A 15,909-nucleotide genomic window follows, 5' to 3' on the forward strand; every position below is an offset into this window, starting at 1 on the left:
CCATTTAAAGGAGGCAAAATGCTAAAACAACTCCGTAGAGCTTTTTACCGTGTTCAAATGTTGTTTTCTCATCAAAAACACACACCCAGAGTCGTTTTCTCTGGCCACTAGCGCACCTTTGAGTAATCTCTGACTCTTCTCCAGTGGCTATTCATAGCATCACGGCGGCAGCTCCCAAAAAGCACCTCCTGAGGTTCTATGACGTATCCAGGAAATGCTGCTCCTCAATTTCTTGCTAAGCTTAATCCTTTCAGCCAGATGAAAAGACACCCGCCATAGCTCCGCTGCAGCCACACGGACCTACCGATCTATTTATTATTATTCTTTTTTCCTCTTCATTGAAACAGTTGTGCAGCCAATGGGAGGAGGAGGGTGGGTGGGAAGGGCTTAGACTGAGATCGCTTGAATAAGTAAAGAAATGAAACAATGTTGCATTTTCTTATCCGTAAAGTGTAAGATAGTGATACAGATGTGCTTGATGTTATTCCCAAATAGCTGCAAAAAGCGAAGATACGAAGTACAATCGGCAACAGATGATTTTTATGTGTGTCTTACTGTTGTTATTGTTAGATCATGGAAAATATGTTAACTCACAAAAGAATCCTTCATCCAGCCTGAATAGACTCAAACATAGACAAAAGCAGCAATTAGCAAGATTTATTGACATCGATATATAGATTATAGTTAGTATGGTAACTCGTATTAGTATTGTTTAGTTCTTTAAAAGTTTGTTCTGAAATGTGTATAATTCTTATATTATTTTAGTAGTTCATGTTTTGTCTTATTTATCCTGGATGTGTGTATAAATCCACTTTGAAAACCTTCAGCTCAAACGCAATCACAATTTGTCAGAAAAACTGTAAAAAAAAATTCAATATGGTGCTGACTTACTGTGGGCTTAAAAGTGATTGAAACTCGACAGTTGATTGAAATTTTGTGATGTTTGTTGTCGGGTGCAGTCTGCGGTCAGTCGGGTCAACATACGGTTTCTCTGACGAATGGAATAATCTCCTGAAATCTGTTGCAAAGTGCGCCTCATGTGTCAACGCTTGTAGAAACAGTCTCTTTCAAGCAGTAGATTCAATTAAAAAAAGCTTTTACTCCAGTGTTAATGTATATATATATATGTGTTTGTATGTGTGTGTGTGGGATGTTGGGGCTGCAGGAGCCGTAATCTGGATTAGCAGGCAGCATGGCCACGGTTTTCATAATCACTCTGGATTCTCCGCTGCACATGACACATCTGGATACGGGCGCTGCTGGATGGAGCGGAGCAGGTTCCTGACTAACGGGTTGAGAGAGCGAGAGAGAGAGCGATAGGGAGGAGCATCGGTGCACAGGGCTCCGATCACAATGGAGACACAGCATTCTGAAGACTGCTACCAAGCGGGTCGCACCTCACCTCTGGTATTATTGGTAAGTAACTGCCTCTTTCATCTCTCCTGGCATCTGTGAGTAATCTTTGTGAATGGACTGTTATTTACAGCTCAGTGCACTCATAGACGTTCACATGACCCAATAACCAGGGCTCTGTGCTGCTTGTGCATGCTGCTTGAAGACTCTTAAGTGCTCTGGGTGACATTATTTACTTACAATTTAAAACATTCTCTGGAACACTGATATACAATGAGGATGTAGATATATTCCCATACACTGAAATGGACAAGCACCTAACTATAATACTCTCAGGTTCTTGCACGTGAGCTGAATTGGTTTCATTAAATTGATGCATGACAAATTGATAAAAAAGAGTGTCATTTTTTTTAAAGAAGTGAATTTGATATAACAAAGCTTCAATGAATTGACTCAAAAGCTACTTTTTTTCGTGTTGTGGAATGAAGTTTGTTTTTGTCGTCCATCAGTATATTGTGAAAGCAGACATTTGTGACAAATAACTGTACATCTCATTGTAAAGCTTCTTATAAATGTAATGGAGAGCTTGAGCAGGAGTCATAATTTGAACAAACATCTGCCCTGTCTAGACTTTAATCTGAGTTCAGCCTTAGTTCAGAAGGTCTTCCACACAAATTAAACCAGCGGATTTTCTTCGTTTTGAATTAGCTCACAGTTACACATTCCATACCTCCTCTTGTACTGGATGGCAATTTGTAGCAAGCATTATATTACAATGCATTTGTTTACCATGTAGGATTAGTGCATTCATTTCACACGGGTTAAAACCAATTGGAAAGAGCGTTATTCAGCTAATAACTTAGTGACGTGCGCGGACACACACCCTCCAAATATTGGTTTAGCCCCTAATCCGACCGTGATTTGTCAGATTTCACAGTAAAACCCAGCATTAATTTTAATCTGGGCTGGTTAGTGTTACTTTTTCCATGAGGCGGCTCAAAACACACACCTTCTGCTGAAAATACTCACCGAAACTATAGCTATGATCTGCTGACTGTTTAATAATGTAAATAGTTTTCAGAGTCACTGGCTGGGAGCAGATGTGAGCTGCTCTTGTGCTACTGTCACACGAACACTCGGCACATTCAGCTCTCTCTGCATTTTTATGCACTGGCCCATTTTTGCAATACATATTTTCCGTAACATGCATTTTGGAGCTGCAGCACAATTTTCTCTGTTCTTGCTTGGGCTGTCAAAACTAGAGTACATGAAACAACATCTGAACGTCTGATGCAGTTTGTTGACTCTGTGAACTTCCCCCACCTAATTAGGAAGATTTTTCTGTGGGAAAAAGAGGCTTGTCTCTATTATTGTCCTACTTAAAGACAGTTTCTACAGCATGCATTTTTTTTTTAAGTACTGTGGTCACTCACAACTCCTTGATTGTCTTCGGATGATAGAACACAAGAGCCTTTGTGGACATACCTTGTTTACCTCCAGAATTCAGTCACTGAGCTTTAAAGCAATACTAAGTAACTCATGCCCCTAGAGGTCCTAAGCGCCACTGCAGGTGTCGTAGCATGTTGTGTTTTTTTAATCATTAATTGTCTGTGAGAGTAAATACTACGCTGACAGAAAAGACAAAGGGAGAGAGGGATATTGTACATCCAATTACACAATGGAGATCATTTTTTCACTCACACGTGACTGTAAATACTGTTTAAGTGGCGCTAGCCCACAGTTAGCCTGTTAGCTTCTTCATGATTCCATTAGTGTGTATTGGGGCCATCCGGGTGGGAGTAGGGAAAGTTGCAATTGTGATTTTCTGGCCAGAGACACCAATGGGAGATGAAAGCCCCCCCAATCATCGCATCAACACTTGTATTACCCCCAGAGGTACAACGACAAGGATATATTAAGGTAAACAAGTTACTTAGTACTGCTTTAACTGATGGACCTGCACAAGCACTTACTAGGACTTGACAGACGCCTAAAGTTTTGGTTTCATTCTGCGTTTATATCAAGTAAAATGGTTTGTAATTGTGAATAAGTCAACCATATTGTATCTGTAACATCAATATTTCACTTGAGCTTCTGTACTTAATATCTGGGGACACAGAAAAAAATAATCCTACCTTTCAGCCAAACGCTAATCTCATGCTATTCAAATTCAAGAAAATAGTACAAAAGGATTTAATGTTGACTGTTTCTTTTCATTCATTACTTGCAAGGTGCACCCCAAGGTACTAAACTGAGACTACCTCTGTATCTAACCCTACCCCTACCCTAACCGCTAAGTCTGTCTCAAATTTACCCTGAAACGAGTCACTTCCATACCATTTTCAGACCCAGCTAATACTCATTTTACTTCACTTTTGTTCTTTTTGCATTGCAGCGCTTCATTATTGATCAGTTCCATTCATTTGGACAAAATAATCGTCTCATATGGCCACTTATCCTTTCTGAGGGCTCTGTTTGATTTACGACAACAACAGCCAATCAATATCTGACACGCTAATAGGCTCTGAACCATTTTATTCCTCTACCCTTTGACAAACTTTATTGATTCACAACGAAAATGCTTTTGCACCATGGCAGTGGGAGTCGGCATTCGAACCGCCGACCTTCTGAGCCACTGTCGCCCAGAGGAACAGATAGAAGGGCGTACATAAATGAAAACCTCAAGTCCCTTTTACTCAGAATGAAATCTTGCACAACACACTCCGCTCTTTGTTTTTTGTTTTTTTCATATGACTTTATTAATATGTGTTTTGGCACTGGCTTCTCCTGGCTCCCCGTCCAAAGCTCTGATGAGGCTCTGAAAGCTGCCCGCGTGTGTGTCTCCGAGCTTTATCTCCCCCACCGTCCATTTTGGGTGAGAGCAGATTAGTCAGGATCCACCAGCTGCTGTGGAATTGGTTGAAATAGTGCCACACAGCGCCGCATAATACAGTTACGTAAACGCGTGCAGCCAGCGAGGTGGGGTTTAACTTGTACAGGGAGCAGGGCACTTGACCCACAGAGACGGAGGATGGAAGACCGGTTCATTGTGATCCATCCTCCTCAGCATTGTGCGCAGCGTGCCACATCTAAGCTCTTTTCAGCGATTCTGTTGCACGCTAGGAGGTTTTAGTAATGTTGCGTTAAAGAGCATTAACATTTGGAAACAGGAGATTTAGCTTTAGGACATTTTGTTGCTAAAATATTGCGGGCCTTTGGCGAGAGGTACGTCCCTAATGACAAGTGAGCCGGTCACGGTATTTAAATTTTAAGCAAACACTTGCGAGGCAGCTGACACATGAGGTTACTTTGAACTCCCCCCTCAATTCATCTCTGCATTACACCCACAATTCTTAAGAAGCTTTTGAAGCGAGAAGGGTTGTGGCTTTAGGATCATTAGCTGGGTGGAGAATGACAAACGTTATGCCACACATTAACCGGATTGAGCTTTAATAGCACATTTACACCTGTCAAGAAATCATTTGATCAAAACATCGTCCTATCTTTGTGTGAATTTGAGTCACATTTGGGGGTAATATGTCTTTTCTACTCAATCTACTGGGGTTCTGTTTGTGGACCGGCAGCTATGGGAGAGAGAGGTGTTTGGTCTTGGCTCAGACTCACCGGGGTTTAATGTAAATTTATGCAGCGCATGAATGTATGCTCAAATGAGAACGTGGGATCTTCCTGGCTAGTATTGCAATTGCGACCACATGTTTTAGAATCAAGAGTTCACAGAGCATCATCGTTTGCGTGTAGCCTGAAAAGCGCTTTTTGAAGTGCCTCGCTAAACTGTCAAGGTTCAAAGTTTCTAACATAACAAGCCTCCACGTAGACAAAAAAGTCAAACTAAGACTTTGATTTCATTGCGATTACTTGCGTCGCCCTTGTTGACTGTAAAGTTTACATACTTACTCCAGATTGATTTGATCCTTGCCCCCTCATTTCCCTAATTTCCTGTCTATTTGCTCCCCCCTCTGTGTTCTTTAGAGCTGACGTACCAAGTGAATTCCTCCATTGCGAGATCAATAAAGTCTTGTCTTGTCTTATCTCATCTTACAAGACTGTGCTCCTTGTGTCCTTGGGCAAGATGCCTCTCCCATCTTGCCTCCACTGTCTCCTTGCACTTATATGTGTGAATGGGTCAATGGTTCCTTGATGTGAAGAGTTTGAAAGCCCAATGAAGCGAGACATCGCTATCAGACATTTTTATCACATGCAAATAACAACACCCACAGTTGACTCAAAAAGATGAAGAAAATATGAGGTACAAATTATTTTTCCTTTTCCTCAGTGATCATTAATGTTTTCCTTGTGGGATAGCATTTCACTTACTCACACTGATTTCTTTTTTCCCCCTAGTGAATCTTCAAAACCTTGACTTTGCCATGTTAAGTCAAAATGGCGGCGAGTGGACCAAATGAACCAGGAGATAAAGAGGTCCACCGGGAGCCCCTCGCCTCACCCTTATCCAGCCTGTCTCCCAAAGGTGCCAGCACCAATGGGACCAAGAGACATGTCCCCCGAGGCATAGTCATCCAGTTGACGGGGACTGAGGGGAAATGGGACAGCCTCGACGAAAGTGAGCTAATCTTCTCTCTGGACGAGGATTACCCATCGATATCTCTGACCAGGGAACGTCAGCTGTCCGTAAACGACGATCTTTTGCCGAACACTCCGCCTTGCAATGTCCCGCTCTCCCCTTCGTCTCCGGATTGTCTCGGCGACTACTCGAGGACTAGCTTTCTCTCGCCGGGCCCCTCCTCGCCGACGCACCGCCCCTTCTCCAACCTGGTCAAGTCGCTTTCCTCCGAACTGGAAATCAAAGAGGGCGCGACACTTCGGCCCAAACCTCTGCTAAACCTCGTCAAATCCATCTCCACCGAAATCTCGAGATCCGACCCCGAGATATCGCAGTCGAAATCGGACTCCAAACTCAACCTCCACCTCTGGAAGCAGCTGACCCAGTCGAAAAACCGTAGCAATGGGGACTCCCGCACCGCGCCGCCGTCCCCGGGCTCGCTGTCCCCGAGTGGAGACGGCGGGAAAGGCAACTTCTTCAAAATGGAGCTGGAGGACACCAAAAGGAAGTTTTCCGAGGCGGTCCACGAGCATTCCCTCAGCAGCATGTTTCACAAGATCATGCGGGAGGAGAGCGGGGGTAGTCCCAAACACAGTAAGAAAAGCCAACCCGTCCTGTCCAGAAGCATGGCCCAGGACGGCAGCATGGACTCGAGTCTCCTAGAGTCTCCAGGGAGGAGCGCAAAACGAACAGAGGAGGCCCAGCACGTTTTCGAATGGCCACCTTTCAAGCATCACCATAGGACGTGTCCAGTTCACCACAGGAGGCAGCACCAAAGGGACGAGGAGCTGGAGGTGTTCACCGATGGCGACGTGTTGCAAGTATCGGTCACGGAAAAGCAAAAAACGCCATCTCTGCCCCAGATCCCGGACGAGCCCCCAGCTACGACCCCGCCGCTCCCTCACATGAGTTTGTTTTGTATCGGCCTGCTCTCATACGTGTACTTCATCCTCCCGCTTGGTCCATACCTCTCTGGCCTGGTCTTGGGCGTCGCTTTCGGCTTCCTGCTCGGGCTCTTCCTGATCAGAATGAACACAACCAGGTCGAACAGTTCAGCTGCTAAACATAGGAAAACACACACAATGCTCAGAGAGGCAATTTTAACTGGTGGCGCCGCAAGAATAGAGTCTGACACCCTGAAGGTAACTATGAATCATCCGAGAGGGGAATAATCATCACCTTTTATTTATCATCTCTCCGCATTTAGCTCACATGCTGAACAGAACATGTGTGGAAACAGTGCTGGGGACACATTGCTATTAAAATTTGTGATAGTGTTGGGAGAAATTGTTACAAGAGTTTTCCCAGGGCAATAGAGAAGGCTGTTTCTAAAGCACTGACCAATCGAAGTGTTTACATTACACAAGATTTATTTTGAAAAATGATATTTAAATGAATAAATAGATGGCTCTGTATTACCTTCAAATAACACATTCATGAATGTTGCAAGTAATTGGTCGTTAGTGTTGGATATTTCTCCACAAAACCCACAATCAAATGACCTTTTCTGACTGTCCAGCTCATGCATTAAAGCCTCTTGGAGTGAGCTGGACCCGCGTTCATGTAGCAATTAAAATCCTCAATTTTAAAAAAGTACTGGCGCGTCCGTAATTACAGCTGGATCACACGGGACAGGGAGAGAGTTCAGCTTTCACCCAAACGCTGTCACCTCGGCGGGCAATTAGTGAAGGAAAAGCAGGAGGAGCGGTAATTTGTCAGACTATAGAGGCGAGTTGGAAGTGGAGAGTGGGGAAGTGGTGATGGGTTTACGCCTGATTGGTCATTAGGAGTTAAGACGGACACTTTACCGTTAAACAGATGCTAGACTGTCGACACTTGGGTGCTTTTATCGTGCGAATTTGATTTAGAAAAACAATTGGGATGAGCAAAAACATTTTTACTCTAGACTGATGTGTTTAAAATAGGCACAGTCAAGTTAATCGTGATCGTAAAACATCTAAGCAGTAGTTCTCAAAAGATTTCAACCCTAATTGACTGGAATTGTTCGGGGCTACCCCACGCATGGTTTAGACTGGTGGAAAGAAGTCACAACCTCATATAATTGGGTCTGTATATCTTCCACTTGCCAGAGAGTTAAAAAGATACTCAAATAACCTAAACCAGTCTCTCTTTATGTAATCTTAAAAATTAGCACTTGACGGGGACAGGTCTGGGATTGTGGAAGTAGGAGGGATCCTTTTATGTTCCTTTCCAAACTGCCTTTACCCATGCTACCTGGCAACCCTTGTGTGAGATAAATTGTTCAAAGTAAAACCGATATTTGATTTGAACATGTTTACCAAGCATCTGGGGACACAGATGTGAGGGGGGGAAAAAATACCCTACATTTATGTTTTCTGTGTCTTTTGTTAAAATGTATTTTATTTTTCAAATCTCCTCGAGGCTACTGCAACTAAATAGTGAGAAAACTCAGAAGAACAGAAACCAACTTGAAAATGTATTTAAAGTTGTTATATTAAAGGTTATATTTGCCCAATGCTGGTAAAAAACACTTGCTTGTACGTTTTCATCTCCATGGCGGTTACAATGATTTTGTGTGTCCTGGCAGGGCTGGTTGAACGAGGTTTCTGACTATGACCCGGAGACCCACCACGCCTCTCAGTCTCACTCGGTGTTTGCCACTCTGGAGGGCCCCTGTCTGCGCCTCGACTCCCCACGGAACAACATCAGCCGCCGGGCCACGTACGGGGAGAGGCTGCCCGACAACGCCTTTGTGAAGACGCGCAGCTTCCAGCTCTCGAACTGCAAGGTAAGAACAAAACAGCCAATTTCGTTTCGTTTCGTTTCGCAGCTCAGCAGGCCAAGCACAAAGAACTTCTGTCAGAGTAAGCACTGAAGAGGTCTGTTTTTTTGTTTTGTTTTTTCATTACTCTCCTATGCCTCACACCATCTGTTTGCTCTCCGAAACACAAACCGCTCTGCTTTCCCCCGAAGGTTTTCCTGCTGCCCTCCGTGTTGGCCCAGAAGAGGCTGTGGAACCCGAAGTACCCCATCTGTCTGCAGCTGCGTGAGAGCAGGGGCGCCCCGGAGCAGGAGGGCAGGCCAGCGGAGGACAGCGCGGAGCAACCACTCAGTCCCAACGCCTCCACTCTTTACCTCTTCGGACGCACGGGCCGAGAGAAAGAGGAGTGGTACAGGCAGTTCCTGCTGGCCTCGGTGGAAGCGCACAGGGAGAGGGAGGCCGGCAGATGCGTGGGCAGATCGGGTATGTGACATGATAATGCATTTGTCAAGAGAAGGCTACTACAGAAGAGCAATACACATGATACTTATGTGCGGATTATGGATTACATGCTCCAATTCTTAGCGTCTCTATCCCTTTTGAGTGGACACGCTGGACGGGGAGTGGGCCGGTTCTCAGAAAAACCTCCATAAACTCATCAACGCCACGTAAAGGCATAGTTGTACAGCTTTCCTGTGAACCAGCCTATAAGGTCCAATCAGGAGGAAAAGGGGGAGGGGGCTTGATTGTTTACTTATGGCAATGCTCTCTCCTCATTGTGCAATCTTACAACTTATTGCATTTTAAACAACAAAAGCCAGTTGACGACTTTGAAACGTACCTACCTACCAACCAACCAACCAACCAACCAACCAACCATCCATCCATCCATCCATCCATCCATCCATCCATCCATCCATCCATCCATCCAACCAACTAACTAACTGGATTTAGTAGTTTAAGTTTAGAACCGTTGGCCTCACATCCCTAAAATCCCTTTGTCACGCTCAGAACCTGCTTGGATGAGAGGTAAAACGTCCTCAACTGAAACAGCCCGGTCCAGGTGATGACCCCAGTGAAGATTAAGAATATGTAGCCTAATGTATGGAATGCAGAGACAGGAGATGTGTTCTTTCTTGGCTTGGCTAGATACCAAAGTTGTCTTATTGAGAAGTAGGGGCTAGTGCAGTGGGTTTTAAATTTGAAAGGACACTGGCCATCTATTGCCCATATGCTTTACTGAATTACTGTCCATGTCTCAGGTGATGTCCATACAGCCCTCCCAGCAGCAGCAGCAGCAGCAGCAGCAGCAGCGGTGGCGGTGAGCAGTAGAGGCCCCAGCAGAGTCGGCAGCAGCGAAGAGGACACATCTTCGTCCCCTGTTCCCCCACATGGTTCCGTCCCGCACAGCAGCCACAGCAGCACCAGGGGCCAGCCAGAGCTCGACTACCACAGCTACATGAGGCTCCTCCTCGCCACAGCCGAGCTATCGCCGCTCTGCAGCCCGGGAGCGAGCAGCACCGCGGCTAGCCCCACCGCTGCCACAGGACAGGTGAGCAATAACAACACTATATATAGAAATAAAATCGTCGTGGTGTTTGTGACTGTGTGAATGTCCTCTGTCCTCTGTGCAGTGCACCTGTGACATGTCGGAGTATCCCGGGAGGAGCCAAGCCGCATGGGTAAACGCGCTCATCGGTCGAATCTTCTGGGACTTCCTACGAGAAAAGTACTACGCGGAAATGGTTTCTAACAAGATCCAGAAGAAGCTCAGCACAATCCGAGTACGTATACAAACATTTTATATTCACTGGAGACGCACTTTTTAATTTTCCCTTTGTTTGTGTTTGTGTTTTACAGTTGCCTTACTTTATGAATGAGCTGACAGTGACGGAGATGGATCTGGGCACGTCTATGCCTCAAGTTACTGCCACCTCCAGACCTGAGATCAACCCAAGAGGTTGATTCTAGCTCATGTTGTAGAACACTTTTATCCATTTATTGAACATGTTTTGATGGCCTTTATCTAGCTGTGGATATAATTAGGTTGATCGTAAAAGCAGACCTCTGTGAATAAAGATCTTCATGCGCATGGAATTATGAAAACAATTAATTGATTTTGAACTCTTAGGCTTTTTTTTTAGTTTTTCTAACGTGCTTATAAAGTCATCCTAGTGAGAGTGGGATCTTAGAAATACAGTAGGAAAGTTAGGATGAGTTTGGACCACAACTAAAAATGTACCTCTATCATCCCTGCATGCCGCTTACCAGTGGTACCAGTGGTATATTCTCTTTCTCTTTGAACACAGAAAGTGTCTAGCTCACGGTTGGATAAATAAAGTTGGTAGTTTGTCCTATGAGAGATTGCAAAGGATCTAACCTACATGCTGAATGAGAACATGAGCCTGCAGCACACCATGCCTCAGTCAAACTCTTACTTTATAAGCGGTGCCCTCGAGCCTCTGGCCGCATCACGTGGAGCAACGTTTGCGTGCATGCATGATGACAGTCTGTCCGGAGTCCGGACCAACGCTGTTGTTGCTCCAGGAGGACGATCTAGCCCCTGGTTTTCTGTTCAGAAAATTGTAAATTGAAAAAAACACGGTGAAGGACAGCGTTCGTATTTCATTTAAACTGAGGTTTCTTTAAAAGATATGTCATATCATAAAGCATATTAGTAAAAGTGTTAGTGTGTTAGTTATATGTATTAGCATAGTAAAATGTTATGCCAATTTGCCAAACTGCTCTAAAACACCATATTGTACTACAAGGAATGTGCAAAGTTAAAGCAATATTTCATTCACAGGCAGACATATGCAGACCTGTCGGTGTTGTGCTTACAGCCAGGCCTCAGAGCCGGCGCTGGTAAAGACTTATAATCTACAGCTCCGAGTTATTTAACCCTTGGCTCCAACATCCCCGGCACATTGGCCCGTGAGAGCGAGTGCACTGGCAGCCGGCTCCCAATGACCAGGGGATTTACCGTGTTAGCGTGTGGCTGACCTCACACTCCCACAGTTGTTTTTACAGATCCCTCTTCATGTGCATCTTGTTTGCCATTACACAACGACCCTCCAGTAATTATCCCGCTGTCTTCATTGAGTGTATGTGCGGCAATCTGGCATTCGTATACATCACAGTAAATGTCTCATCGGGCAACACGATGGATGCGTTTAAAATCTGTCATCTGGATATTGATTTTAAATGTAATCTCAATCGTAAACTTATCAAGAAAAAAATGCAATTCGATGTTTTTTCCTTATCGGGTGTGTATATATCTAGTTTCCTTTTGGTTTTCAATTTGCAGGCCTGTGGGTGGAGCTGCAGCTCGTCTACAACGGTGGCCTACAGATGACCCTCCAGACCAAGTTTAACCTGTCCAAGCTCGGAAAAGAGAGCGGTTTGGAGGCGGAGAGCATTCCTGACACAAAACCCTCTCGGTGAGTATTTAAAAAAAAAAAAGTACATCTGAATATACAAGGAAGAAGAGGTTTGTGGAATAGTCAGCATCAAGGTCAGGATGTCCTTTTTACCCGCATGTCTACTTTATGTCATAAGTGATTGTGCTGCTGTGTCTTTCTGCGCAGACCTGTCCTCAGAGTGTTAGCAGACAGTGAAGAGGAGTCCTCTAGCGCTGGTTCGTCCGATGAGGAGGAGCTGTATCTGTCTGAGCCTCTGGGGCCTGTGGGAGACAAGGGACAAGCTACAGGAGCAAACGAAGGGTAAGGCCCTCGATGTCGATTGTCATAATCAAGTAAAAATGGTTTGAGTGATTTTTGTTCTCATCCAAAGCAGTGAGACGAGGGGATTTGTAGCACTGTCGTGGTTTCATGTACAGCAAATTCTCCCCCAAGACGTTTACCTGCGCAAGGACAAAATATAGTGCAAAACCACAAGCCCACAAATGTGTCACAAGACAAAAGAGATTACTGATAATAAGTAGAGGTTGACTGATATATCGGGCCAATATTTGGGGATTTTACAATTTCAGCTATCGGTCAATCTTGCGCCGATCAAAGCCAATATCTCCGGGCCCATTGCATTGGAAAGAGTGAAGTCAGGGCGTTAAAACGAGTCCTCCCACAACTTCCTAGGCTTCAAGGGAACAGAAAATTGGTTAGCCACAAGTTTGTCAAAGCAGAACTATGTAACTCGTGCCCCTAGAGGCCATAAGCGCCACTGCAGGTGTTGCAACATGTTGCGTTTTTTTTACTCGCTAATTGTCCGTGAGAGTAAATACTACGCTGACAGAAAAGACAAAGGGACAGAGGGATATTGTACATCCAATTAACCAATGGAGATCATTTTTTTCACTCAACCTTGGTTGTAAATACTGTTTTAGTGGCGCTAGCCTGCAGTTAGCTTTGCCTGTTAGCCTGTTAGCTTCTTCTTCCTTATTCCATTAGTGTGTATTGGTGACTCCGACCCGGTCACAGCAAAGTTGCAATTGTGGTTTTCTGGTCAGAGACACCAGGGGGAGATGAACGACCCCAATACCCCAGTCAATATGGACATGCTGCATATTATTATATATTATTATTTTGAAGCACAGAACCTGGAGAATTCTATCGCTTATTTGTTTTTTTTGTATTTCGGATTGCCACATAAAATGAAGAAGATAACCACAGTATGCTAACACTAATGGCAGCATGCTAATGCTAACGGCAAATAATCAAAGCTTTGACAGAAACTTTAGAATCGCCTAAAGTAGCCTAATGAAATAAATTTGGCCAGGTATTTATGTTTTTATAGGATTATAGACATCACATTCGGAAAAATCGGCCAAAAATATCGGCTAAGCATATTGGCCAATAAAAATCCCCCAAAATCGGCATAGGCCTTAGAAAAACCCATATCGGTCAACCTCTAATAAGCATTTGATGTTTCACACTTAGATATATCAGATATTTCAAGGACTTGCGTGTTGAAGTCACTGCGTTGTTTGTCGCCCTAAAATCTGTTGCTGAATCATCCAATCTTAAAAACATCACCAAAACAGTGCCTCCTGTCGCCATGCGCATTTAGCCACAGCTGAACATGTAAACAGCGTCGCCTTCACACCACAGATGGCGACCACTCTCAGCTTTGCTTACATTGGACTCAACCATCTTTTTTCTTTTTTTTCCCCCCATCTCCCGGACAGAAGTATCAAACACGCCCGCACCGCTCTCATCCTCTGTAATCTGACTTCACAGTGCAGCTGGTGGCAAGACTGGGAGGAAGATTTTGAGATTTGTGGACAAAATCGCCAAGTCCAAGTACTTCCAGAAGGCGGCGGAAAACGAGTTCATCAAGAAGAAGTTTGAGGAGATGTCCAACACGCCTCTGCTGCTCACCGTGGAGGTCCGAGAGCTGTCCGGGACTCTGGTCGTCAACATCCCACCGCCCCCCACTGACCGGATATGGTAAACAACACCTGGCTCCGTGCGAAATCATTTCTTCTGATATTTACACGCTCTGATTGTGTTGATGACCCTTAGGTACAGCTTCTGCTCTCCGCCCAAGCTGGATCTTCATGTGCGGCCTAAGCTTGGCGAGCGCGAGGTGACATTTTGCCACGTGACGGAGTGGATCGAAAAGAAACTGCAGGAAGAGTTTCAGGTAAATCTTAAGATAAGGAGAAACATCTCTGGAAACGGATCAGTAAAAAAGAAAATATCCTCATACCACCCACAAGTTTTCTATTGATGCAATCACAGAGGTATTTGTATGGTATAGAGTGTTGCCTATTTCGTTCTGCAGATATATACTGTATTGTGTACATATTGTGAGGTTTCTTTCGATTTACATCAAGGGTTTTAGAGAAAATCATGTTGATTGTCTGTATAATTCATGTGGATGAGTTGACACTAAAACTATGTTGAACCTCTTAACCCAAGTGCATTTTCTCTGGTTCAGCTTTACCCAAATCTAAAACGTTACAGCCTATAGGCAGGGTAACGTACTCATAAGACCGTCTCATCTAAACAAGTCTTTTTCCTTGTGTTGTGGCCGTGTTGCCGTCACTTTTTTTACATTTCTTTTCATACATTTTTTTGGGGTAATTTTTCTGCTACTTTTTCCATTTCTTTTTTTGTGACTTTTTGTTGCATTTTTGTGACTTTTCTGTTGTTCCTTTGTGGGGTGTTTTGTTGCATTTTCATCTCTTTTAGTCATTTTTTGTTGCTTTTTTTTGTCACTTTTTAATACATTTTTCATCAACTTTTTTTCTCACATTTGTGTCGCTCGTTTTCATCTTATTTTTGTTGCTATTTCAACACTTTTTTCATGAAACTTTCAGATTTGGGTCAAGCCGAACTGGCCAAAATGTGCTAACAGAGAATAAAGATTTTCAAGAAAATGAAACCAACAACAACAACAACAACAATAAAATGGGAAATTTCCCAATTCAATTCAAGCCGATTTATTGGCGATTCACTTGAGGTTGTTCCCCCCTTGTTTCCTCCAATACTTTGCCTTCAGCAAGTAATAGATAGACCAAACAAACAATAAACGTTACATAACTATCCCCTGATCGTTCATTTTTCCTAATGAATATTGTTTCCCCAAGAACTAATTAGCTTTAACGTGTGGAGGCTGAACAATGAGGATCATTTTTTGAATCCATCTTTTGACTGTGTTTTCCAGAAGGTGTTTGTCCTCCCCAACATGGACGACATTTGCGTGCCCCTCATGCACTCCGGGTTGGACGGCCCTCAGGACTCCCACCACAGCTCCTCTACAGAGTCCCTGGAGAGGATCCCAGGGGAAGTGTCTGCTGCTGCTGCTGCTGCTGCTGCTGCTGCTGCTCAGTCCAACTAGTGCCTCTCTGTTAGTTTGTCGTTTCCAAAGTCGTCAAGTGGACTGGGTTGACAAGTCGTCGTCGTCTTCTTCTGCTCTCAATCTAATCGTCTTTGGCCGTGCAAGATCGTTATAAACTTTCCCCCAAAGACAAAGTCTCTGCAAACGATCGATGCCGTGTCTGCCCTGAATACTGACACATCTCTCAGCGTCGGAGCCAGGAGACGAGGCCGCGCTGTAAAGCCTTTCCAGTGGCCGTTTTCAAACTCCAGGTACTTTTAGAGGCGGGTAGCAGTTACATTTACTCAAGTACCTGAGTAGTTTCCCAAATAATCTTTCTTCTTCGTTCCCAGATTTTTAAGAAGTTGTTTCCTGCACCTTCTTTGTCGATTGGAAATATCAGAATCTTAAGTTTTTTCTTATATATTGATACTAAAACATACATTTAATG

The 15,909-nt window shown here is 44.2% G+C and overlaps 1 protein-coding gene across 1 annotated transcript; it reads left to right on the forward strand.

The window, feature by feature from the left end:
* Nucleotides 1-1,273: 1,273 nt before the first annotated feature.
* Nucleotides 1,274-15,479, forward strand: tex2l (testis expressed 2, like; the record flags this gene model as incomplete). The annotated part of the gene is made up of 12 exons (XM_079576826.1): nt 1,274-1,416; nt 5,716-7,077; nt 8,505-8,705; nt 8,891-9,161; nt 9,941-10,230; nt 10,313-10,462; nt 10,539-10,638; nt 11,986-12,118; nt 12,266-12,400; nt 13,874-14,083; nt 14,159-14,279; nt 15,306-15,479. Exons 2-12 carry the CDS (start codon nt 5,755-5,757, stop codon nt 15,477-15,479), a joined length of 3,108 nt encoding a protein of 1,035 aa, XP_079432952.1. The 5' UTR covers nt 1,274-1,416; nt 5,716-5,754.
* Nucleotides 15,480-15,909: the final 430 nt, after the last annotated feature.

This window comes from Gobius niger (assembly GCF_951799975.1).
Source record: "Gobius niger genome assembly, chromosome: 19".
Lineage (NCBI taxonomy): Eukaryota > Metazoa > Chordata > Actinopteri > Gobiiformes > Gobiidae > Gobius > Gobius niger.